The 26806-nt window shown below is 41.4% G+C and overlaps 1 protein-coding gene across 1 annotated transcript; it reads right to left on the bottom strand.

Moving 5' to 3' along the window:
- Positions 1 to 203: 203 nt before the first annotated feature.
- Positions 204 to 26431, bottom strand: ZCCHC2 (zinc finger CCHC-type containing 2). The gene is made up of 14 exons (XM_083623698.1): positions 24593 to 26431; positions 21395 to 21500; positions 19085 to 19161; positions 18203 to 18274; positions 16464 to 16576; positions 14912 to 15006; positions 13818 to 13901; positions 13557 to 13614; positions 11148 to 11277; positions 10225 to 10289; positions 9285 to 9376; positions 6166 to 6294; positions 3033 to 4484; positions 204 to 2076 (listed from the first exon to the last, which is right to left on the bottom strand). Exons 1-14 carry the CDS (start codon positions 26162 to 26164, stop codon positions 2009 to 2011), a joined length of 4113 nt encoding a protein of 1370 aa, XP_083479824.1. The 5' UTR covers positions 26165 to 26431; the 3' UTR covers positions 204 to 2008.
- Positions 26432 to 26806: the final 375 nt, after the last annotated feature.

Below are 26806 nucleotides of genomic sequence, written 5' to 3'. Positions count from 1 at the left end.
ATTTTCCCAGCATCTCTGATTTGAACCAGTTTTGAGTAGAGTTATGCAGTGATTTGTACCCAGCCTCTATCAGTTCAGTGTATAACTTTTATTCAAGCTTAAGATCTTTGGAGCCTGCTAAAACAATCAACTCTCTAAACTTCAATGTAGGATATGGGTAAGACAATTCATTGCCTTGAATAAAAGTACAGTATTTTCAAACATGATTTTTTTCTCTTTTTATTGCTGTTAATTCAAGGAAAGATGCTGCATAAAATCCAATTTGTTCTAGAAATATAAGTGAGCTTTCCCATACATAACATTTCAAATATCAAAGTATATGGTAAACATACAAATAAAGAGAAGGCAACATACCTCCCATTTACAGTACAGTATCTGAAATCATAAAGTTCCATAAAGTAAACTGGCAGATAATTGAAAATGAAGTCCACTGGTGCTTTCAACACCCTCACTAAACTCAAAAGCAATTATTTCATTTTAATGTGGTCCAACATACCCAGAGCAAATAAAAGTACTTTTTATAACGGAGATAATTTCCTATGCTAATTTTCTTTTTTAAATTAAAGCTCTCATCTACCCCTTTACTCCCTCACTTTCAAAATATATTGGTGCTATAAATATAAATGCTATCTATGAAGAAATGTAGTAAATCAAGCTTCTTCAAGTTTCTTGTTTAGCAATTAGAAATGAAATGAAAACTGTTTTGACTGCTTCCCATCTGCTGCATATCTTTTTTTTTAAGCAAAATCTACATTTCTTCTATGAATTGTGATACCTATGGGTACACAAAGGATGGTAGTTCAGTGTTGATTTCAACAGTCAAAAGCTTTCTTCCAGATAAACTCAGTGCACTTAAGAAATCAAATATTATCTGGAAGCAATTTAGTACATCTTGGCTTTGAGAAATAAAATACAGCAGTGTTAAAACTTTGTGATATAACATGATCAATCTTTACACTCATCAGAGCCTTTCACATTATATCGTGATCACACAGTGGTAAAATTGTCATAAGAAAGTGACATTGCTATTTGGTAGACTGGTTCTAGTATACAAATACCCGACGGTTCTGTAGAATACATAGATTTTTGACCAGATTGAAATAAACCAGTTACATTCTAACACAACACTGTAACAGTCTAAAGGGGAAGATGTTAAAAATCAAGTCATTTTTGTATCAACAATGTAGTGTATATGTTTAATAAAGGGATTTGCTGCCAACTGTCATTACAAATGCAGACACACAAACTAAGGCATTCATACCAGTTACACAATTTGAACCAACAGGCTTAAAAAAGAATACTACAACAGAAGTAAAGTTGTTCAATGTATTTCTATTTCAGAAATCAGTTAAAGGTCCACACACAGCTTTAAGCCTTCCCCATCCTATGTTTTATTTGTGTCTTTTAGGCACATATAAGCTCTTTATTTTTGTCCGTTTTTGCACATGTACTATTGTGAATTTCCAAACTCTCTCTCAAAAAAGCAAGCAATGCCCCCATCAGATCAAAAGCATAGGAATTTACTAGTGTTACGGGCCAGAAATAAACGGCTGAACATCAAACCAGTCCCATGGAGAGAGAATGACCCAGCAAAAGGTGGGAAAGAACAATAGCAGCACGAGAAAATGAGGGCAAGGGGAAGGTGGCTTGTGAGAGCATGCTCCAATTACCCCTTTCAACCGTATAGCTGTTCAACCAGTGTAGTCAGAGGTTAAATGACCTTTTCTTTAAAAAAAAAAAACTGCAGTAAACATTGCATATCTTCAGTGCAAAAGTCTATTCATTCAAATACTCTTTTGATTGATTGGCCGAGATAGCAACATGCTTTATGCAAGTCAGACCAGGAGCAAAACCGCTTTCTTCCTTTGTATTACAACAGACATTCACGAGCAATGAAAAAATGCAAAAGGAAAAAAAAAATAAACACACACAAGGAATCTCTCAAATCCAAAGAACTCCCCAGACTTCCCAACCTTCATTTTGGTATGTAGGCAATGTTTACTTGGTTTCAGTCAGCGGAATCCAACGTATCATTAGAAGGGGGTGGGGGAGGTGCATATCTCAATCTGTAAGTGCCTAGAACAGGAAAAAGAACTTACTAAGTCACTGCTTACACTTAATAATAAAGTTATAAGAAAACCTACAAAACCCCCAAATGAACATACCCTTCCTCAAATCCTATTCTTCCATCCAAATGGAAGCTACATCTATATAACCTGCCTAGAAGACAGATTTTAGATAAAAGGAAAGTCTTAAGACAGTTTCTTCCAAACAAACAAGCAAGCATACAGTATACTGGACTTAACAACTGTAGAGCAATTCCACCTATTTCAATGGGACTACTCTAGAACACATAGCTTCAGTCTACCAAACTGATCTTCTCTGTTCAAGTTTTACCAGATATAAACACACACACACCAAAACAACAACACAAAAAACCCCAAGGGGTGGAAATGGATAAATCACAGTTACAAATATTAAAAAGAATACTGCTATAAAACAGATGGCACCCTACATTTTAATGGTTTATCCACACATTTTGAAATGTCTAATCAGTCACATTAACAGGGAGAGGGAGATTTGTTGTTGTTTTTTAGTTATGCATAGGGGTAAGTGAGTGGTTGGTTTTAAGTTCATAACATGTAAAGCATGTGTAAATTACCAACTTTAAAAACCATGTTTTGTTTTGTAACTGCTTTGGGATGTGCTACTAAAGAGATACAGAGTCACATTTTAACAGTGCAAAAATCTAATAAACCAGGGAGGTGCACTGCAAATTTCACTTGCTATTCCCTTACTGGTGCCGTGTGACCCAGTTTTTTGCTTGGTTATCTGTGAATGCCATTATGACAAAGTAACTTATTTGGGCCCAATTACAAGCTCTTAGATGACATTACTGACAATCATGCATGCACACGCACACACACGCACACAAAGTGTCATACAACCCACAGATAGCAGGATGGGAGCAGCAGGGTCAAGAATAGAAGCTAAGTGAATTCAGAAGCAACCGTGTTGGGAGTTAGGATTACCTTGTTGACTGGCCTCCAAAGATGACTGCTTACAGTCCTGTGCATAGTGCCCACTAACACCACAATTATAACAGGACACATTCCCATTCTTCTTGGGCCCTGATCCATTAGTATTGGCAACTACATTTGAAGCTTGGTACACAGGGAACAACCTCCCATATCCTGCCATTTGCTGCATACCGTAGTTGGTTTGGCTCCCCATTACGGGGTCATGCATCAGATGCCCGTTTGCATAAGAGGCCCGAGGCACGAAAAAAGGAATCTGTGCTCCATTGGTTTGATGCGGTTGGTTGAGGTAGCTACCACTGCAAAGTGATGGCAGAGGGATGAAAGATGGAACTCGGTAGAACTGTCCGTGAAGTGGATTGGTATAAATGTAACTGTTAATCTGAAGACTTCCGTTGGTCCCACAGCTGCATCTGCGACCACAAGACCCACACGGCCCGCAAGGCCCAGACCCCAACTGCGGTGGAGACAAGAGATTCCCACTGGCGTTAGTGTTCCCAACAGCGCTAATGTAGGATGTGCTGTCACTCTGGGCGGTGCTGTGGGTTAAAGCAGGGCTCGGACTGGGTGCAGGACCTGGTGTGTGGGTAGGAATTGCAGGAGGAACAGTAGGCTGGACCTGACTAGCGCACAGACCAGATGATGGAGGTGGTGGTGTTGATGCCACAGTGTTCAGCACAGTCGTACTCTGATTGGGCAACACACTGGTAGCATGAAGAGTCACTGGAACAGGAAACGGAGCTGGTGGAAGTGCTGGGGAGAGGCCAGCTGCAGGAACAACTACTTTTAGACTGGGAGGTTGAGGGATCACTCCTGCGTTCCCCTCAACGTGAGGCACCATTTGATTTAAGCCCATCACATGGGGTGAAGGTTTTGAGATTGGGTCTGTAGTAGGAACTGTGGGCCCGTGGAAGTTACCTGGGTTGTGGACTGGGATAAAGGCAGTGTTTGGTGATCCAATACTTAAGTTTCCAGTTTGTTGCTGTGGTCCACTAACTGCACAATTTTCAGACGGCGCCTGCGGCGAAGGTATCTTCATTCTGTGTATTGCTAGATGCAATGCAGGGCTACCAGACTGGACTGCGGGCGGGAGGAAAGTGGTAGACAAAGGCGAAGACAGAAGTTCAACATGTTTCTCAGATTCACCAGTGGAGCCCATTCCAACAGGAGCTGCATTTGTGACCACCATTCCCAAAGTTTTCCCATCAGCAGATATGGGTGGTGGGACTACAGTTTCAGGCTTCTGTGCACCATTGTGCACCACGTAGTGCAGAGCAGGTATAAAGGAAATGTGCTGAAACTGTGGATTCAAAGGATCCTCTACGATATTTCCATTGTCTGATCTCACCGAAATCTGTGCAGGTGACTTATTGAGGTCCGTAGCACCGTAACCAGCAAATCTCATCACATTTTGGTTCCCAGAATCTTCAGAATTGCTGTCTGTGTCTGCGGGGAAACAGGGTATAATTAAGCACTTAAACATTAAGGGTTCTATAAGCAATATTTTCCAGACCTAGCCACTTCAAATAGCTTTAAAAGGACTAATAATACAATAATATTGGGGGGGGGGAGAGACGGACAGGTAGATTAAAGTTGCCATTTATAGTGATGATTGCTCCTTGCTATTTTTCAGTTTCCCATTTCTTGCTCACAGGAAGCATCCAACTTTGTACCACAATTGAAAGCTACAAAAATCACCGTATGGCCTATTATGTCATCATTTGAGCATCTTTAAAAATACGCTTGCCTGGTAAGGCACTTCTGCTCACAATTATTCAACTGCACTGTGAAAGTATTATCTCTTATTTAGTTTATGTTAATGAGAAGTGGGTAGTCCTTTTATCTGTGAAACAGTCATGGCATTTGTAAATAAAATTTCAGTATCTTGAATAGACACATCAAGTGGTATTCAGCTAAATAACTGTATGAGCAGAATGACTTCCTCTTGTTTAATGGTTTATTCCTATCCTCCATCACACCACCCCAAAATCTGTCCAGAACAGATTTAGGGGGCACATGGAAGAAGGAGAAGTCCTGTTGTACAAGGGAAGTTGTTCCGCTCACACAATGAGGTACTTAGCACTATACGGAATACAACCCAGGAAATACATGTTGGTTAGAGCATGGTGCTGATAATGCCAAGGTTGCAGGTTTGATCCCTATATAGGACAGCTGTGTATTCCTGCATAGCAGGGGATTGGATTAAATGATCTGCAGGGTCCATTCCAACTCTACAATTCTATGAAATCCATTACTTTCTCAGTTACGTTACTAAAGTGGGAAAGTAGTTATGTAAAAACATTTTAAATGACTGAAAATAAAGTCAGTAAGTTTAAGTGATTTTGAAAAGCAAATTGTATATTTAAGGTTATAATACATAATATGCAAGTTTGGAAAATTACATCAATTCAAGAACAGATAAGGCAATTCAGATTTTGTGGGACTTGAGTAAAGCTTGAAGCCCAGCTCTAACTATGCCTATATTTCTTTTCAAGCCTTTTCTCTCAGGAACCCACAATACATACAGGCAAAGATTACTGCATTGCAGGGGGTTGGACTAGATGGCCCTTGGGGCCACTTCCAACTCTACGATTCTGCTTAAATTAAGTCTATTTTTAATGACCAATATAAAACAAGAGTTGTCGATGACACTAATAGAGAGTAGAGATTTGTTAGTATATGAGGCAGATGGAATGGATGTGCAGAATAGTCACCTCTTCATCCATGGGTTCAGAAGAGGCATTTAAAGCCACTCTGAACATAGTCACAGAGGTATGAAAAAGAAGTTATTTCACAAGATTAGGTGCAGGTTACATTGTGGTATGATGTTCTGAACCTTTGCAAGTATGTCCTGCAGTTTTCACAAATACATTTATGGTTTAGTTAGACAAGTGCTCCCAAACAGGGAGGGAGAAAAGATCTAAGAAGAAGGCTGTCCCCCTCTGTGCAGAGGAATCCAGATTTTAAAACTTCAGTTAGAATGCAGAATATAATACCTAGTTATCAGTGGAGTTGCTAAGGCTATTTCTGTGTCCCTGACCTAGGCACACCAATCCAAATGAAAGGAGAAGCACACTAAAGGAATTATATATATACTCTTATTATTTTAAAAGTACAGATATACAACCTCTGTCTTTTTCGTCTTCACTTTCAAAGCTTTCCCTTCCATCATGCCGTGGACTAGAAGGAGAACTGTAACTCTCTGAAGAGGTTTCTCCACACGTGTCATGTCCCATTGTAATGTCTAAATTTGAATCTAGAAGAGATTTCATTTCAGCAAAGGTTACCACTAGACATGGTCAATTAATTAATATGCATATTAACTTGCCATTTTCTGCAATGTTCACCTGCTACCTAGTCAATAGCTCCCTGAAATCAAGTCCATAGTAAGGATCTTTTGTTTGTTATCCAATAGTAAAAGACAAGAACCTTTACACAACTGTACAATGCCATTGCCATGATATACCAGAATCTACGGCTGAATTTCAAAGAGCTACTTTAGACACAATGGCCATGGGCATGAACAGTGGGAGCTTTTTACTTTCTCTCGTTGAACAGTTAATCTCCCCACCATGTACGAGTGCTGCTCAAAGTCCTCTGATTCAAAAGTAAGAAACAGAGGGCTAGTGTTCAATTATTTGAATTCTGGCCCATGTAATTTTGGAAGAAATACACGACCAATTCAACTCTGCAAAATAAATCATCATCATCATCACCATAATCCTGAGCATCCCCACGATACATCCTGTCCTATCTAAACATGGGATTGCCATTGTTTAAGTAATTATCTGGGCAGTTCCCAGCAGGGTTCTGCACCAATGCAGGGCCAACTCTGGGAATATTCTAGAACTTTAGGCCAGGTTGCTAACACTTACGTTTCCTCCTCTTTAGAGGACCTTATCATATGCATGTGTCTTAAGCTGTACCTATGGCAACCTGAAGAACACAACTGGCTTGCCGACCCCTGTAAGAGGATGCAGGTGGCTTTAGGTCCAAAAACAGGCTATGAAAGACATGCTCTGCCAAATGCTACATCAGCTTTAGGAAGTACGCAGTGGCACACCTTTTCAAGAGGTATTTCTATCCAACACACACACAGAAAATATAGCCATTCTCCAGATACTATAATGCCCAAGTCTTGGCAGAATCTATTATGTGGTAGCTAGCCATCAAGAGAATTGGAGGTTGGTTGGAATCACAGACATCTTAAGAGTGACGTAACAAATGAAACAGATATCCTTCCAGAACTATGACTCTTACAAAGGGGGGAAGACCAGAGTGATTCACAGATATGCAAGACTTTCCTGCAAACAGAAAAGTTAACCAATCAAAACCTGCGACAAATTTAAGTTGGAGATCTTTTTTGAAAGGCAAGGGCTAAGTCAGATTGCGTACAGATACAGAGGATGCAGTTTACTGGGCAGACTAGCAAATATAAAATTGTCACTAGGAAAAAAATATGTGCCCTGCTCCATCCAGAGGTTTTGGCACTGGAGAAGAAGGTATTAGTGCCAAATATGGTAAGAATGTTGTCACTGAAAATCTGGACCTGTTGGGACCAAGGAAGTGGTCACTATGGCTGAACCTATTCCATAGAATAGAATCAGAGATGAAGGTGATGGAACTGCTGTATCAAGTGGAGTTTTATTGCTTGTTTTTTGAGTGCATATCAAGACTGATCTTCCTTTTGCTCCAGGATGCCACTGAGGCAACTGTTCCAACTGGCTCAGCAGAATTTCAGATTTCTGAATGTCAGTAAGATCAATAATTTCATGTAGCTACTCCATAAAGAGAAAACAGAAGTGCTTTCCCCATACCTATCTAGTCACTTGAGAAGAAAAGGGGTATCCAGACCCCAAATCATTAATGAACGTTCAAACTAGATCCGTACTCTTAGTTTTGGAAAAATTAAAAAGAATATTCCATAGCTCCTCTGCTACAGATATTTCTTAGCGATTTAAGTGTGAAAGGAAGGAAATGGTTAACTGTGACAAGTGCATGCTTGTAACAAGTGAATCCCACAGAGTATGCTGGCTCCACATCAGAAAGGCTTTAATCAGAAATATTTAATTCTCAGTGCAGAGTTGGAAGTAGCATGCATAAGTACTGGTTCCAGTCGTAGATTGCACTATGGTACCAATATATGGCTACCATTTAGGGTTTTGAAGCATCAACAGTTTTATATGTGGGAAGGTAAGATGGTTGGCTTCTCAAGCAAGTGTGACTACAATTTTTTCTGTGCTCTAGGGGTTTATGGTCTCAATGGTAGGACAAAATACGAAAGTGAAGGCAATCTTCAAGAACATCAGTCTAAACAGAAACACTATGCACAAGGAGGACTGCATGACCTGAACATTTGATGCAACACTGCATCCAGGAGTGTGTGTTCTAAGGAGATGCAGCAGATTTTATCAAGGATCAGTTCTGGAAGGCTGGGCTTTGATGAAACAATTACTGGGGCAGAATTCAATTTCTGCCTGGAGGACACTAATACTACAGACTAGGAACCAAGTCTTGTCAGTGAATCTACTCAATTAGATTGGAGGAAGAGAAAGCTGGTAGAGGAGGATCAATGCAATAGCTTGACATGGCCATATTATCCTTTTGGGCAGGCATCCCCAAACTTGGCCTGTCAGATGTTTTGGGACAATTCCCATCATCCCTGACCATTGGTCCTGTTAGCTAGGGATGATGGGAGTTGTAGTCCCAAAACATCTGGAGGGCCGAGTTTGCTTATGCCTGCTTTTGGGACTCATTAAGAGGATCAAAAGAAGACGTTTGCCATTTCAGATCTTCATCTAGACCTTACACAGGTGCCTTGTATTCAAGTATCACCTTGGAGTCAGGTGACTCGAGTTGGGGGAGAGATCAAACACAGTCCTCGAGTTGGGGGAGAGATCAAACACAGTCCCTTTACAGTACTTGCAGCCATTTACCCACGGCAGTATCTCAAGTGGAATAGTGACCATGTCAAGATCATTTTTATCTGTTAGTGTAGGGAACAGCCTACCATATGCCATTCACTGACACAAACCAAAGCACTGGTGGGTCCCATCCAGAATGGGTACTCTCTACTAACACCTTGATAGCCACAGTACCTTTTGAACACCACACTCCCAACTGTGCCATAGACATGCAGGACAACTAGATTAAACCACAAATTGAAAGAAAAATGAGTTCTATCTCTTAACTAGAATAAAGGGAAAAAGCTTCTCTAATTTAATAAAAGTGAAGAACATTTCCTACCTTTTACTGTTCCTGGGTGGAGGTGAGCATCGGCGACTCTCATACAGCTAGTTCTGATGGTAAACCTGGCGTCAGTTCTCTTTATTTTATCTCTGTGTGAGAATACAAACATAGTTCATTTTCCAAAATAAGTGGTCATGAAGTCTCTCATAGGACCTCGAGGTTAGTATTTTCAATTCAACTTCAAAATTATTCAAGGATATGGATTGTGCTATACAAAACTCAGAAGTTTTTAAACTCTTGGTTTAACATGACCGTAGTTACTGGTACACATGCATATATTAATATATGTTAATACATTGCATTATATTAACAAATTGTATTTTGTATGTCTAGGCAAACCTCTGATTAGGCTATTAGATAGTAAGTCAACATCTGCATGAAAGACCTGGTGTGCATATCACGGTAAGCCACCGTAAGGTCACATCCACACCATACACAAAGAATCTTAGGCACTGCAGTTTGTTGAAGAAGTGGGAAGCAGTTGAGAGGGGTGTATTACAATCCCCAGGATTCTTTGGGGTAAACCATGACTGTTGAAGTAGTACAAATGTGCTTTAAATATATGGTGTGGATGTGACCTAAGAAACAATCAATGACGTACTGTGAATGAGCATCGTGCTATTGCATGCTGCTCAATTGCTGCTAGTTTATTCTACCTTGCCTGGAGTTGGAAGAAACACACCATAAACTTGGCTAAATGTGTGTGAACCAGTGATCGTGATCTGTTTCTCTCCAAACAAACCTGCAAGCGGAAGCCACGGTTTGTACTCTGTTTACCACTCATAGTAAACAAAACAAAAAAACCTCATAGCAAATTCTGAAAAAGATCAGCTTTCCTCTAACATAAGCCAATAAATTTGAATGCTATACTTAATGCCTATATTTTGATAAATGCATAAGCTATATTCTGTTTCTTTTTAATGTGTGTAGTACTTACTTTTCCGGTTGGAGCTTTCCTTTCTTCTTGCTCATTACAGGCAAAATTCTCTTCTCCCCTGTATACTGGAGAACGAAATAGCAGATCAAAAGCCTCCCACTTCAGAGACCGACAAATGCTACAACTGCACTTAGACCAAAGGAACAACGTTGACACAAAGTTATTTTCCTCCCACATAACAGCTCATCATTTGGAATGAGATGTACAAGTTCTCACAATTTTCTATGCTTATGCTCTGCTGGTGTTCCAGCACACTCAAGGAACCTCTCTGTCTTAACTGAGTCAAATAAATATTTGCATATGATTTCCTCTTTGAAAGTCCTATCTAAGCTTAAACATGCATTTCCATTGCTTAAAAATGGGAATGACATACAAGGCTTTCACTGCTTAAAATTGTGGCTAATTAACTGGTGGCTTCTGGGCAGTATCTTGCTTGGAAGATGGGATGCAGATGATCTAACTGTCTAACACTCATCTTAAAGTGACACAGGGAGTGGCACAATTCAATTCAAAACCAGAAGACTATAGATAGTGGTTTCAGCTCTTTTGCTTTCCAACCACATTCAGATGAAGAAAAGCACTACCTAAGTTTTTTTTTTTAATGCACACATGGTATTTATGAACTGTCACGTTCCCTTCCATGAACATTGCAAATTATGCAAAAGCCTCTGGGTCATGTTTCTGCTCTCTGTAGCTTGCCCCACCCTGCCCATTGCTCTACTCCTTCCATCTCTTTGAAATGCTACTGCTGGCACCTGTCACTCAGCCTATGGAGGGGTAAGAGGTCTCTTGTGAAAAGTGGTGTAATTCATCACCAGCACTGTCACTCCAGAGAGGTTTCATTAAAAATAAGACACGTAAATTCAATGGGGTTCTGCTGCCACTTAAGAAATATGTGCTTTTAAGACACATCAAATAAATACCTGATCAAGTAACGTGCAATGCTCTGGATGCTGCTGAACAGCACAGCCTTTTCTTCTCCAGTCTGCCACACCGTTATGCTCAGAATTTATGTTGAAGCCATCCAGTGAAGAACATTTAGTATTAACTGTGCTGTTATAAGAAATACATGAGTTTATGTCACTGAAAGTACCTCTAACATTTCAATTCATCCAGGAAAATGTCCACCCATGTACAACCCACAAGGCTAGTTCTTTTTACTAAATTTCAGAGACTGGATTTCTATAGATAGACACTAATCTGCACACTTGGGACAAAGTAGCAACTGCATTTGTTAATTCACTCATTTCACCTCCCTTAGCACTGGTATGTCTGAGCCTTTTAAAACTGAGATACTTAATCCTCTGCCTGCTATTTGTTGTCATATTTTGTATGTTTTTCTTTTTATATTGTATTACATAAACAAACTGGGAATCTCCCAAGCAGGCAGCAGCACCCATTGTTCTGCCAGTCTTAAAAAGCTAGGTTAGCAAGTGTCTTCAAGGTAATTATTGTGCATCAATAACACTGTGATGCATTTTTCCTGTTGAAAGAGCACTGCAGCCAAGCTAATATGGGCTACCACACCAGAGATGGCTGAAGAGATTAGACAGTGGGAATGTGTGCAAGTAAAAAGTCGGTGAAGTGTGCTCATTCAAGAGGTCCTTTCAACCTTTGCTCATGTTAATTTTTTCCCAAAGAAATAAAGACTGCCTGCTATTTTGTGCTGCGCATTGGAGGTCATAGGAAAGTTAAAAGTATAAGGAGATGTTTTGCTCAGCAAATTGTTTGCAGGAGAGTCAGAAGTTTAAGAGGGGATTTCAAGGAAGCCAGAGAAATTATTATCTTCTGACAGCTGCGAGGGTGTCTATTAGGCATAACAAGGTAAAGAAGGAGGAAGTGTCAACAACTTTTCAACAGTTATTGAAAGTTTTGGATGTCAAAATAAGGTAAGAAAGACAGGATGGTAGCATATTTATGGAAAAGTGGAACCTGTTATGTTACAGAATGTGGGAGTATGGAGTAATTTACAACCATGTAAATATGATTACTTTCACAACAATATTCATGTTGACACAAACATTTCTCATTTTTATAATAATATGCACAAACTATTTTTATTGTAAATATTAATTTATTGTAATATTGTAAATATTTAAAAAGTGTGTTGCTCATTAACCTGTGCACAGGAAGATCAAATACCTACCCTAGGAACTTGGCAATTAATGGGAAATAGAAATTTAATCAAGACTCTATTCTCTAGATGGTCTAGAGCACGCCCATCCAACTCCCAAGAGACTGCAATCTACTTCCAGTATAAAAAAACTGGCGGTGATCTACCCACTGTCATTGAGGATTGTCGAGCTTTTTGGGGGGAGAACAGAGTTGTTGAGCTTTTTTGAGGAATTGACCACAGTTGCTGAGCTTCTTAAAAGGGGAAATAACATCAATAACTCAACTCAAACGCCACAGCTAACAAGAGCAGGCAGTGCTGAAGGCAATCATAGTATCCACCATCGCAAATAGAAGCTGCAAAAATACGCCTGCTTGATACGACGGAGGGACAGAGCAAGGGGAAAGAAGCATTCATTCCAGAGTTTTTTTAATCCCGCGATCGACAGGGATCACCAGGGGATCTACCTGTCGATAGCGGTTGACTGGTTGGATATGTCTGGTCTAGAGAAATGGTCTACAAAGTGATGCTAGAAAATAGGGCAGTTAGTGACTGAAGAGCTGAATGAAAGCTGGAATTGTAGAAAGTTCAGCACTGCAGCAAAAAGGAATATGAAGAAGAGAACAATATGGCCCAGAACTGAATTAAAGGATTCAAACTATTAAAGTATTGGCTTAGTTAGGGAAACAACCTAGAACAGGTATAAGCTGGATGCATTTATTTCTGTTACCTACTCAAACTGTAAATAAATGTTTTTTTGTCCGTGGCTTACTAAAATCTTAAGTGAAAGTATAGTTTGTTTTTGAAAAACGTCATCTGAAATCTTGTTATTCAACCCATGACCAAACAGTTTGCCACTCTATCCAGTGTTGGGAGTAGGCTGGTTGAATTAAAGTCCAGAACTTTAAAGGACTTCTCTGTGGAAAGCAGTAAGGGAAAATAAAGATATCCACTTGGTGGCAGCAGTGAATAAAAAAAAAGGGGGGGTTGGCTTAACTGGTTTGTCTCCCTTCACAGATGCTGTTTCCTTGAATTACCGGTATATGTAGAAAGAAAACTGTGCTGTAGCAAAATTTTCCTAATACTAAACCTAAGATTTACAATTTGCCACAAGAGGTTCCCTAGCAATTTCATAACAGCAGTATGACAGATATTTCTCCCCTCAAAAAAACCAAGCATCAAATGGATTAGTTTAAATGAGAAAATAACAAGGACCTACTTCGTAATAGGACATTTCCCATTATGTTTCTTGTGAATCACTGTGTGCTGTATCATTTCTGGATAGGAAAGAATAGTAAAAACATTATTGATCAAGTTAATTTTAATTAACCAGAGTGGCTGGGGCAACCCAGTCAAATGATAAATAATAAAATTTCATCCTTGGCCCTCTGCATTTTCACAAGAGCAAAAATACTACTATAGTAGGGGTAAGGGGGGGCAGGATAATGAACTGCAAGTTCATTTTGAACTGCATGCTTACCTTCCTCCTGACTTGAAGCTTCTGAGCTGTCCTCCTTGAAATGTTCCGGTAGCTTAGATGTCTTCAGAGAAGATTGGAGATTATCTGGAAGGTAAGCATCATTGAGCAACTTCAAAAGATATTACTCAAAAGGTTAATTTTAACAGCTACCTAGTTTTACAAAGGGCTGTAGAAAATTTGAAGTTACGGAGAGTATACCTTGCAGATAATTGCGTTAATTTGCTTCAAGACTCCATGGCAGCTTAACCAGTCTAACATTAGGAGCATTTAGAGAACTCCTGTACTGGTTTGGTGTGAGGGATAAAATTATGTATTTAAAAGCAGAACTATATACATTCCAAAGCCTCTCACACATACACTCTCCTCCTCTTGGTTTAGAAGTCCTTGTCTGCCAATACTGCAGCAAGTTAATTTTATTGTAAAACAGTAAGTTGATAATTTTAGCTGGTTATCTGTTCTTAATATGCTAATCTCTAAAACTGCTAAGGACCTGACAGGATGGCTCTGCTTACACCATCGGTTTTCAGTCTTCATTTAATTTCATATCTTCTTTTTTACTGGCCAGCTTTCAAGATACAGTATATCATTAGATAGCTTATGTCAACCATCTATTCATTTTTGTACAAAAGCTATACAGTTTTCAGCATACTTGGAAATAGTGTTTTCCATGAGTTGCTTTCCAAGGGTTATTATCTGAAAGCCAGAACTCTAGTAAGAAATTCTAAGAACACAATAGATAGGATCAGTCGACTATGTTGATAAAGCACATGATGGCATTTCTGGAGCCTGGAATCAGATGACATCAGTTTTACAATGTTTAAAGGCTTAGGAGAGTTTATAGCTTTCTACTGAAGTGTATGTCTGGACCTCAAAAGTTAAAAGGGCCAGGGGGCGGGCAGGCTGTAGCATTCAAACTTTAGTGGCTATCAAATCTTGATACACCAGTCTGAGACTGCACACTGTCTCAGTTACATCTATTACTCCTACTGAAGTCAATGTAAGTGTATCTTAAATATAAGTGTGTAAGCTTATCTGATACAAACACTTTGTATTAATCTGTAAATCAATCAGAAGTGTGTTTAGAAATTTCTTACTGTGCACGTGCAAAGACTCCGAGGACAGAGATTGAAAGAAGCTGTTTACTCTTTGATTCTGCAGAAAAGCTTGAGATGTTGTTGAAAACAGCTGCCTAAAAATAAATAAAAAGTAAACAATCCAATCAAGGTTACCTTAACCTATATATTACTTTTTCATTCATTCAACTTAGCTTTTATTTAAACCCAAACCAAACACCCAGAAATGGAATGTGAACTAGCCATCCCCACACACAAAAAATGAGGGGCTGAGAGGACATATATTATTCTGATTGCTCCCTTGCTTTTCTCTGTTAAGATTTGTGATTTAAAAACCAAATTTAAGAATACGATTCTACCCATTGCTAATTCATATCCTATTCTGGGTAGGGGAGCAGATGGAAGTGAATTTCTAGGCTTATGTTAAAACACTAATGCTTGACCCAGAATAAGAATTGCATTACACATTACGTTGTGGCAAAGCCAAATTTGGCATGACATGTACACACAATGGACAGGTACAGTTTATTTCAGGTGTCTGGTACAAGACAGAAGATGTACCTATGCAACTTGGCTAGTTTGCGTTGCTAAGGTCTTAGGTGTGATAGGAAGAAAGGCTCATACCCAATTACTAGCCATGCCTCTCCTGCCCAACAGGATAAAATGATAAAGCAAGAAGGTAAGAACTACTTAAAATCTCAGAAACAAGAGTGGTGGCTCAGTAGAATGCATAGTAATTCTCATGTCCATATCTTATGTGTTGGATGCAACACTTGCATAGGTCCTGTACTCTATGGGCCCATGTCTTATGGTCAGCAATGCATATAAGAACTAATAGAATTGGATTTCATTCATATTGGCATACAAATTTATTGTTCTGTTCTGCCTTAAAGGGCCAGACCTCCCAGAGCAGCTTAAAATGAAAATCAATGAAGTAAAAAATGCAATTCAGAACCCTAAAAGCCAGTATTTAGAATAGGTCAAAGGCCTAAAAGGATATAAACATTTTTAGCGCTCTCTCAAAAAAGTCAGAAGAGGTGAAACAAAATTCTTTGGAGAGGATATTCCAAAGATGCAGGAACACAAATGTTCTCTCCAAGTGAGGAATGGAAAAGTTATGCTCTCCTTCCTTCCTCCTCGGCATTCTTAGGATTCTGGAGACACCAGTTTGAATATGCAGTTTAATTACAGCTATGCAGACTCAGCAATGCCTTGTTTTTCATATTCTGAAGTTGCAGAACTATAGTTCCATAGGTGCAGATTAAAGGAAAGGAGTGAAGCTCAGTGACACAGCACATGTTTTGCACGCAAAGTGTCCCAGATTCAATTCCTAGCACCTCCATTCCTCCATTTCCTGGCATGAAAAAGATTCTCATCTAAAAACCTGGAGAGCCACTGCCAGTCAGTGTAAACAATACTGAGCTAGCTATAACAATGTTCTGATTTGGTATAAGGTGTCTTCCTATGTGAATCTCTAGTTTAAAAAGATTAACCACATGCATAATATGGAGGGTGAGAGCACCACATCAAAATTAATATATTAAACACCATATTAATTTCCTCAAACTATTACCTTATCATGGGTTCAAAGTCTAGGTGTCGCCTTTCTTCTTGCTTCTGGAACCCTTGATTTAATGCTCCTAAAATAGTATTGTCAAATGCTTCAGAAGAAAGTTCCTTTGGAAGCTGGTGAGAGGGATAATGTTAATTATTGGCAGATAACAGCAATTTGTATCAAAGTAGTCATGCAAATCATCATAAGGCGGCAACAGCTCCTTTTACACTCTATCAGCAGTGGCTTATATCCAATGCAGCACTAAGCAAGCATCCCATCAGCACAAGGATTCCCACTTATACAATGTGCCCCCCCCAATCTCTACACAGCCATACACCCTCCTCAAATCTGCTCCGAAGAGCTGAACGCCCAAACTAGAACAGCAAGGGGGGGGGGGGACTGTGCCAGCAGGAAATCTTGTGCTGATAGGATGTTTACTTAGCACTGCATTTCATTTCCCCGTCCCAATAATAGACAGACCATTGATTAATGCAATTTTTAGGTTTTTTTAAACACAACCCACCCCTTCAGACTAGAAATAAAAGCAGGTTAATGTTAATTAAAGCTTAATCCCTTCTCTAATTAGAACCACAACTTCTTCCAGGCATGAAAAAAGCTATTACATTGTGCCTATTTTGCAGTAGTCAATTTTACTTTGGCAACCACAGGTTTCATGGCAAATGGAATAAATAATTTGGAAGCCTACTTGTAAAATCTTTCAGTGTCTAGTATTTAGAAGTTCCCAAGCAGTTGAGGACAAATAAACTCCTTTCAGTGTCTGGGCTAAAATTCTACGTATTTTACAATAGAATAACCATAAACAGCTTTAACACATTGAAGATGCCGGAAAACATTTTGCTATTTTTTCTTCTTAACAGCCACCATTATACTTCCCCCAACTATAAGCTGACCATCAACAACATACTAATTTTTAAATTACACTTGACTTAATACATTATTTCAAATGATAGTATAGACATGATAGGTTCTTTTAAGAGAACATCAGAGCTCATGTCTTAATACAAGTCAGCCATACTGCAGTGATGATTGTAAGTCAATCGACACTTTGTAGCAATCACCATCTTGCTGTCCCTAGTTCAGACGTGAAAAAGAGCTCTCACAAGGATTGTGATCCCTGCATCATAGGAAGATCCACTTCTACCCTGCATTCCCAATACTGAGCTCCTCTCTTCTACAACATTCCTATGCCCTCTGGTTCCCAATGCTACAATCCCAACCTACAAATCCTAAAGCACTGTTATATAGATATGTCCTCCTGGAGACAAATTCTCTAAAGCTCTAGAGGTTTAGGACATGGGAGCAACCTGCCTGGAAATTTTCCTCACTCGGCCATGGAAGTGGCAGTTTAGCTAATCTGACATCTGCCACTTTAGATGTAGAGATTACAGAGATAGAGGACCTCAAATGGTCCCACCAAATTGACTCTAATATTAGACAGTATTGATATAGATATGTATGTATGTAGTTATTGCTGAAACAAGCAGTCCCTACTTGATAAGTTACTTGCAGCTAACAACTTGAAATTGTTGCTTCCTAACCAATTTAAACTGTCAACATTCTGTAATAAGCACAAACTCAAATTGCATATAACATCTGAACATGTTCACCATGTGTATGTATGTTTTAAAGTCACTGGTAAAATAGTAGCTTTTCAGTTCTACCTTGAAGATCAAATACATAAATCTCAAGCTAGCTTTGTACCTTTGAATATAATACAATCCCTTTCAAATACGTACTTTTAGTAGAAATTCCTGTAAATCTTGATGTGTTTTTGTTACACAGGATATAGAATGATCAGACCAGATTACCTGATGAAAAAGAAAATATAATTATATAGCCACACATTGCTTTTACAGGGTACCATGACAGATTTGATACCAATGTTCCATGTAATCAAGGTAGCCTTTCCTATTCTGGTGCCATCCAGACTAAGTTCAATCAGCCTGTTGGGGAAGCCACTTTTAGAAACAGAAGGTATTCTAGCATTCCCAAACATGATAAAAAGACAGATACAAGAATGAATCTCATCCCAAAACTGATTTCATTTGGTGTAATATCTAACCTCTAAACCACTGCCCTGACATATTACAGTAAGTTCACTGAACATGTATCAAGTACTCTTTATATATAGTACTTGATTCATGATTTTTCTATTCTCCAAATAGTATGACTAATAGAGGACAGATAAATCTTTTTATCCAAATTAGCATTTTTAGTTGGGAAATATCATCTTCATATATACTAAAATATATTACGGTGCCCCAATTAGCCCATTTCAAACTACACATTCAATTTGATGGTAAGCATTTCTCTTTTAATATAACAAGGTAACAGTGTTTTCATAACAAATTACAATACTCATACAACAAACTGGCATAAAAAACTCTGTGAATCTATGCATAGGTAAGTGTTGCTTGATTAAGCAAGAACATCCATCTGACATTTTAACCCTTTTCTAATGTATTCTTATATTTTTAGACCACCCTTCAATCAAGCTTCTTAAGGCAGTGCACAAACATTGTAATGAAATACAATAGCAAAATCTCATTATTTTATACCTAAATAACTCTGAACTGCAATCAATGCAAATATTTGTAGCCCACAGATAGATCACTTACTTTGAAAGTATACTCCAGATGTTTGTCAGCTCTTTTCCTTGGTACTCCTTTCAGCATTATCTTTTCAATATGAACAGCTGAAAAACACAAACTGGAAATGTAAAAATGTTCAACAATTCACAAGTACTTTTCATGATTTAACCTCTCTGTATTAGGTACCTGCCCAGGTTGATAAAACACTAGAAAGCTGGACCTGGAATTAGATATTTGGAAACACCACATCACTGCTTCTTTCTAACTACAATGGTAGTACCTTGGGTTAAGTACTTAATTCATTCCGGAGGTCCGTACTTAACCTGAAACTGTTCTTAACCTGAAGCACCACTTTAGCTAATGGGGCCTCCTGCTGCCACCGCGCTGCCAGAGCACGATTTCTGTTCTCATCCTGAAGCAAAGTTCTTAATCTGAAGCACTATTTCTGGGTTAGCGGAGTCTGTAACCTGAAGCGTATGTAACCTGAAGTGTATGTAACCCGAGATACCACTGTATATGGTTTTTCAAAGTCTTCAATTTACTACCCATCAGTACCACTGTGCAATGGGGGCTAGTCCTCTGTTGCCCATTGTATGCTGATCCAACTATATCTGCATAGGCTACACAGCGATATCTGCCAAAATGAATTGTTAAAGGCCTATTTGCACTAATTCACTGTTTGACTTCAAACTGTATTACAGCTGAGCAACCCAAGAAATCAGCAAGTTAGAATTAATTAAATCATGAGTTATTTCTCAGTATTTCTGGAGTTATCTCAGTTATCTCCCAGTATTTCTGGAGAATTAGTGTAAAAAGAACAACTCCACAATTTTAGACAACTACTTCTGTCCTCCTACACAATGAAGACATTGACTGGGACATCTTTTATCAAATGTAACAGCTCTCAATTCCCCTTACTCATTATGAAATGAAGAACAGCAAGGAGAAGAGAGAACAGAACAGAAGCAAGGTAGTTACCACAACATGGGAACACATTTTATTTATTTATTTTAAAACAGCTATAAACCACCTAATATTTTAATACCTCTAAGCAGTGTAAAACATAAAACACAGTTTGAAACATAAATACAACTTTAAAAAGTAAAATTGCAATATACCTGGCTGGACTGCACTGCAAAAGGGTCAATGAACCTTTAAAACCAAATCCAGCCATTCCTCTTTTAAATAGTGTTTTAAGTTATTTGTAGCATTACAATCCTGCCCACTTAATGAAACACCACAGGCTTAGTCCCAAGACAAGAAAAAGTCAGACTTCATTAATTTTTGAACCATAGTTCCTTTTAACTTAAACAGATGCAAACACAACTACATTTATTTATTTTTTAAATACGTGCACACTTATCCCACTTTGTGTTTAAACACTAGTCTAGCAGCAACAGGAAACAAGGAATTACATACAGGCAGGACTTAAGGCCAGTAGAAAAGGGCCTGAGTTCTTTTTCCATCCTCTGCATGCAGCACATAAATAAACTGGACTACCAGGAGGAAAGCCCTCTTTTCTACACCCTGTACAGAAATGTAGTGGGATGCCGCCGAAGGGTTCTGTCCCTCCTCTGTTAGTTCCCAGAAATTTCTAATCCATTAGCTGTACTTAAGAACCATCTTAATTAGCTCCTATTAAAAAGCTTTGCAATAGCAAAAATGGATATTCCTAGTTTGTGAATTTCATCAACTCGAATTACCAATGAAAGTTGGGGGGCAGGGGCTGGCGGGAGATGATTCTTTTTATTTTCCACTGCCAGAGACGTGATGTAGCATATCTGTTTGATTTATATAACATAAGCAAATATACAAAAGCAGTCAAAGTAAAGTATTATCAGAAAAAAATGAATCAATGGAGGCATACTCAGTGTACCTTAAATGTTATAATCAAACAAATTCAAAGCTTTAGCTGGAAATTATGTTATTGGTTTATAAATATTCAAATACATGGCAACTTATTAACACACACTGCCCATAGTAGCAATTTAAGAAGAAATGGAAGACACGGAAAATACACGCATTTGAGCATACCTGAGGAGCTGTGCACGTAAATTTGTTTCTAAGTAATAGTCTTTTGAAAGTTAATTGTAACTTGGTTTTTACATTTGATTGATACTCTATTACAATTGCCCAATTTGACTTTGATTCATTTTTTATTATACCAATTGATATTACAAAAGCTACATATTTCCAAAAATGGGATGTTTTTAATCAAACAACGTAACAGTGTAAACATTTCCACTTCACCACTAACTGAGAGCAAAAGACATAAAATGGGGATAAAACTTTGCTAATCTGTTAGCTACTCAAAATATGAGATTTTGATCTACATACCTTCTTGTTGTGGTCTGTGGGAGGCTACCATATGCTTATCATGAAGTGCTGCCCTTTGTTCAAGTAAACCGCTCTCATTCCTTGCCATGCAGTTATGAGAAAAGTTCTAAATTGAGGAAAAGAAATAAAAATATTAAATATAAACCTGATTACATTTAGTGATATAAAAGTATGACAGTAGAAAGACAACAGGAAACAACATGCATGTGAAAAATAATGCAAAATGCATTATATATGCAACTTAGGGTCTCTAATTAAAAATCTGTTCCTTTTCTAAATGTATGTAGCATTATCAAATAAGTTATTTTAAATTGGAGCAGTCATTTCAAAATTTTAAACCAAGTCCTATAGCTGGAGCGAGAAACCTCTAGCTAGGGGTCCAATTGGGCCTATTAGGCTATTTCTCCAAACCACATTCACCAACTGACATAACAAAGCAAAGCAAGAGTCCACCTCTCACCAAGTTTAAAAGGCCATAGATTGTTTAAGTAGCCAAAGGCCTGGGAGAAGAGGAATATATTTGCCTGGCTCCTAAAAATATGTAACGAAGGTGCTAGGTGAGTCTACCTGGGGGAAAGCATTCCACAAGCAGGAAGCCAACGCAGAAATGTTGCTACCCTCCGGACCTCTCAAGATGATGATTGCAGAGTCTAGGTTGGTTCATATGAGAGGTAGTCCTTGAGATATTGCGGTCCTGCGCCATTTAAGGCTTTATAGGTCAAAACCAGCACTCTGAATTGGGCTCAGAAACTAACTGGCAGCCAGTGCAGCTGGGCCAGGATTGGAATTGTATGCTCAGTCGTACTCTGGTGAGCAAATTGGCCACTTAATTCTGCAACAGATGAAGTTTCCAAACCGCCTACAGAGGCAGCCCCACATACAATGCATTGCAGTAATCTAATCTAGAGGTTACTAGAGCATAGACAACAGAAGTGAGGCTATCCCTGTCCAGACAGGGACACAGCTGGGCCACCAGTCAAAGCTGATGGAAGGAACTCCACGGGACTGAGACTACCTAAGCCTAACAGATCCTGCGTACTCGCTCCTTTGGTGGGAATGTAACCCAATGAAAAGCAGGCAAGCTCCCATCCATCTGGTCTAGGGAACCACTAACAGTGCCTCAGTCTTATCTGGATTAAGATTCAGTAATGGCTCTCATCCAGTCCATTACTGAGGCAAGACACCAGTCCATCATATCCACTATAAAGAAGATGTAAAGGTGCAGTAGAGCTGTGTGTCATCAGTAGATTGCTGATAACGCACTCCAAAACTCTGGATGACCCAACCCAACTCCGCAGTTTCATGTAGATGTTGAACAGTATGGGAGAGAAAACTGAACCTTGAGGAACCCCACAATTTAACCTCTGATTCTGCCTGAGAAGTCCATTTCAAACATGAGGGTACCTCCCCAATTCCACTTCCCCTCTGTTTTCTCTGGAATTGTCACTCCCCTCATCCACCATTGCAACCTTCCCCAACCTAGAGCTACTCAAGATGTTCAATTCCAAAATGAACAGCACCATGTACTTTTGTGTATATAAGCCAAAGTACGTGTAATGGAACCATATTCTTCCTCTGTCTAACCTGCCTCAATTTCCCTCCCCTTCTATGTGCCTGTAAGCCCCTGGGCTAGGAACCTGTCACATCTGTTCTTTGGAAAACAGACAGATGATGCTATATCAATGAAATAATTATTTTAAAAAAAGTGCATGGAGTGAAGACAAATATTTTATTTTCTCTCAAAATACTAAAATGTAGGGTCCTATGTTCAGAAACTGCATAGTGAACTAATAGTTTTACGGGGCCACACACTTCAGTTGTGAAGAACACACTTAACATTTATCTTCCTCCTCACTTATTCCATGGATTATAACTATTTTGACATTCATAACGTATAACAGAAAACAAAAATAGCAAAAATATACCCCGAGGAGATGCAGTTTCACATCTGAAACTTGCTTAAACTGTAACACAATTAGAGGAAAGAAATGGTGTTCGCTTTTGCTGCCCTGATGCTAAACATACTTGGGAATAGAAAAGGATAATTTATATATAAAATAAATGCACACCTGTAACTATGTATGTGTAATCTCCCCAGTGTGTGTGTGGATATTGTTTCTATGGCAACTAGCATCAAACTTGGTGAGCCCCAGCATGCCCAACACCAGTCCAGGTACTGACAGCAGCCTTGTTTACCATTAAACTTCATCCCAAGCCACTCTCTGCATGGTTTTTTTTTGCCTCCTTCCTCTTAGTGTGGTGTCCTTGACTTTGGCCCTGAGGCCCAGACCTAGATGTAGCACTGTATCATATGCTCAGAACAAATGTGGGAAAATATATTGCCATCATCATTTGCTGAGGCATTTTGGCTCTTTCACCACTGGCAACAGGAAATCCCATTTCAACTGCGCAAGGGCTTTTAAGTTACACCTGCAAATCCTTTTGCTTGTATGTTGATGCAAACTAAAAAAACGGCACCATCGTTGTGGCCTTTCTATGCCCTCATGAAAATAGCAGGCTTGCTTTAGAAATAGAAAATGAAGTTCTAAATGGGAGTTAGTACCTCAAGCCTCCTGCAAATATGCCTCAACTTCCGATTTTCATGCTGTTCTAATTCTGTGCCACCAGGTCTATCTAAACCACAGCCGTTGCACGTACCAGTTGCACGGTCACATAACCAGCAACGTATATTTAAACTAACCCCCCCCCCCATATCCTGCCTTTCTGTGCAACGCACATCCGCGGCAGCTTGTACCAAAATATTTTGTGGAAAAGCAGCGGTGAGGCAATGGGAGACTCCCTTACTTCCAGGAGCAGAGGGATAAACTGGGTCAGCTCATCCTGCTAAGGACAAGAGGACCTATTGCAGCAGACACACACACTGCAGCTCCCCCCCACGGACTGAGCTCCCCCCCCCCAGATTCCTCCTCCGCAAATAAAGGGCCACTTTGAGGAAGGGATGGAGCGCGGAGGGCCTCTAACAGCTCATCCCCTAACTCGAGACACTGTTATGTCACAAGGAGAAGTTCTTCCGGGCGCCTGTGCAGCAGGCGAGAGCACCGGGGGGGGGGGAAGCTCGGGAAGACTCCATTCATGACGCGTGGGAGGGGGGATTAGCAAAAGGCGGGGGCGGGCTATGCGAGAGACGTGTGTTTCTCTCTTTTTTCTCTCTCCGCGCGTTCAAAGCGGCGCCCTTACCCGACCCCCGCGGCAGGTGAGCCCGCCCGCGTCCTCCGCGCCGTCGCGGCAAAGGGCCCTCCGCAGCCGCTCCAGGTGCTCCCGGAGGGTGACCCTCTGGTGGAAGGAGAAAGCGGGGTGCAGGGATGCCATGGTGAAGAGCAGCAACAGCTCCTCCTGGGCCACCAGACCCAGGCCCTCTTCCGACGACGCCTTTTCCTCGCCTCTCCCCGCCGCCGCTTCCTCCTCTTCCTCGCCGCCGCCGGGCCGGCAGCTCTGCAGGATGGCGTCCACGCGAGGCAGCAGCCGGTGCAGCCGGCTGGCCGCCTCTCGGTTCTCGGAGCCCAGCAGCGCCAAGTACACGATGAGCTTGGAGCGCACGGCCGGGTCGCGGAAGTCGCTGCCCCCCGGCGGCGGGGCAGGCGCGGCCGGAGGCGGGGAAGCAGCAGCGGCTGCAGCAGCGGCGCCCGGGGGGGAAGGCGGCGTCGGCGTGAGGGCTTGCGGCGGCTGCTGCTGCTGCTGCTGCGCCTGGGCGGCGGGGTTGCCGGTGGCCGCCGGGGCGGCGTCTCCTCCGTTGGCCTTGGCCTCGGAGTCCCTCAGGCAGTGGTAGTCCTTTCGGGCCAGCTCCTCCAGGCAAGAGCCCAGGAAGCGCAGCTCGAGCGGGTTGAGCAGGTCCAGCAGCCCCACGGCGAACTCCAGCCGCTGAGAGGAGCCCAGCGCCAGGCCGAACCACTCGTAGACCGCCTCGCGGGCGCCGCCGGCCGAGCAGCCGCAGAGGCACCGCAGAGGCGGGCCTCCGGGGCCCGGGGAAGCCGCCGCCCCTGAGGAGCCGCTTCGGCGCGGGTGGCAGGCCAGGCCGCCAACCGCCGCTCCCTCGCCGCCGCCGTCGTCCGCCTCCTGGTGGCTCATCGTCTGCCGTTGCTGCTGCTGCTGCTTCACCGGCAGCTTCATCTTCAGCATCCTCGGCGCGAAGGGAGGAGGAGGAGCGAGCGAGCGAGGCGGGCTCAGCGGCGCCGCCGTCAGGAGCCGCCGCTGCCGCTCATGGCCCTCCTTCACCGGGCAGGAAACCTGAGGCGCTCGCTGAGGAGCCTGCGATGGCGGCGGCCTGAGGGAGTGCGTGAGGGCCTGCGTGCCCGCGGAGGGCGGGGGGAGGGAGGGAGAGAAAGTCTCTACTGCGCAGGTCAAGACGCGACGCTCCGCCCCCTTCTTCCCTCGTTCTGACTGGCGCGAACGGAAAGGAGAAGAGACGGGGGAGAGGGAGGAGCGTGTGTGGTGGGAGGGGGCGGTGAGTGGGAGGAGCGAGAGGAGTAGGGCGGGCGGGCTCCGGAATACAAGCAGAACCTTCCCCGCCCCGCGGCCAATCGGAGCGCCGCCTCGCGAATCGCGTCGCCTCGCGCCGTGACGATTCCGTCTGACCCCGCCCCGCCTGCTGGGTCCTAAGAGGAGACCCCGGGAGAGAGGGTTGCAGCGCTCTCGAACCAGCGCTTGCATGGCTTCCGTAGGGGCGGAGAGAGATGGCAGTGTGTTGCTGCACAAAAATGTCGAAGCTGGTATGTGTCTAAGTGGGTGGGTAATCCGGGCCGGCCCACCCATGAGACAAAGTGAGGCAACTGCCTCAGGCAGCAGGAGTCACAGGGGCAGCAGATTCAGCCTTTAATACTACTAATAATAACTTTTATTTATACCCTGCCCTCACCCGCCAGAGCCGGGCTCAGGGCGGCTAACACCAATAACATTTCAATAAAAGCATAAGGGGAAAAAATTAAAAAATTAAAAGACAGGTTAAAATGCAATTTAAAATGCAGCCTCATTTTAAAAGTCAAAACCATAAGGGGAGGGAAACATAAGGGTCAGACTGAGTCCAAACCAAAGGCCAGGTGGAACAGCTCTGTCTTGCAGGCCCCGCGGAAAGATGTCAAGTACCACAGGGACCTAGTCTCTTGTGACAGAGCGTTCCACCAAGTTGGGGCCAGTACTGAACAGGCCCTGGCAAGGGATGCTGCTGCTGCTACTGTCATGGTGGTGGTGACAGCTGTGACTTGCTCCTTAGAGCCAGATCTGCTGTCCCCTCAGCATCCTCTCCTTTTATTTTACTTATTTGTTTATTTGATTTATATACCACTGTTCATCACAGAATAATACTGCCTCTCAATGAATATGATGTGCTGCTGGTCTTCTCACACCCTTAGGCAGATCTTTATCTCCTCACCCCCCACTTGTTCCTGATGTAGAACT

Source organism: Podarcis filfolensis, assembly GCF_964270895.1.
Source record: "Podarcis filfolensis genome assembly, chromosome: 7".
Lineage (NCBI taxonomy): Eukaryota > Metazoa > Chordata > Lepidosauria > Squamata > Lacertidae > Podarcis > Podarcis filfolensis.
Note: the sequence above shows the minus strand (reverse complement) of the source record. Positions and strands in the feature narration are given on the sequence as shown.

What these genes read in the sequence shown, in the direction of transcription:
- ZCCHC2 (XM_083623698.1), bottom strand. Translation starts at nt 26,164, where the DNA reads ATGGGTGGGCCGGCCCGGATTACCCACCCACTTAGACACATACCAGCT. An exon ending in GGGAAATGTCCTATTACGAA is followed by an intron (nt 11,278 to 13,556) that starts GTAGGTCCTTGT and finishes TTCTTATAACAG; the next exon opens with CACAGTTAATACTAAATGTT. An exon ending in GGAAAGCTCCAACCGGAAAA is followed by an intron (nt 9,377 to 10,224) that starts GTAAGTACTACA and finishes ATTCTCACACAG; the next exon opens with AGATAAAATAAAGAGAACTG.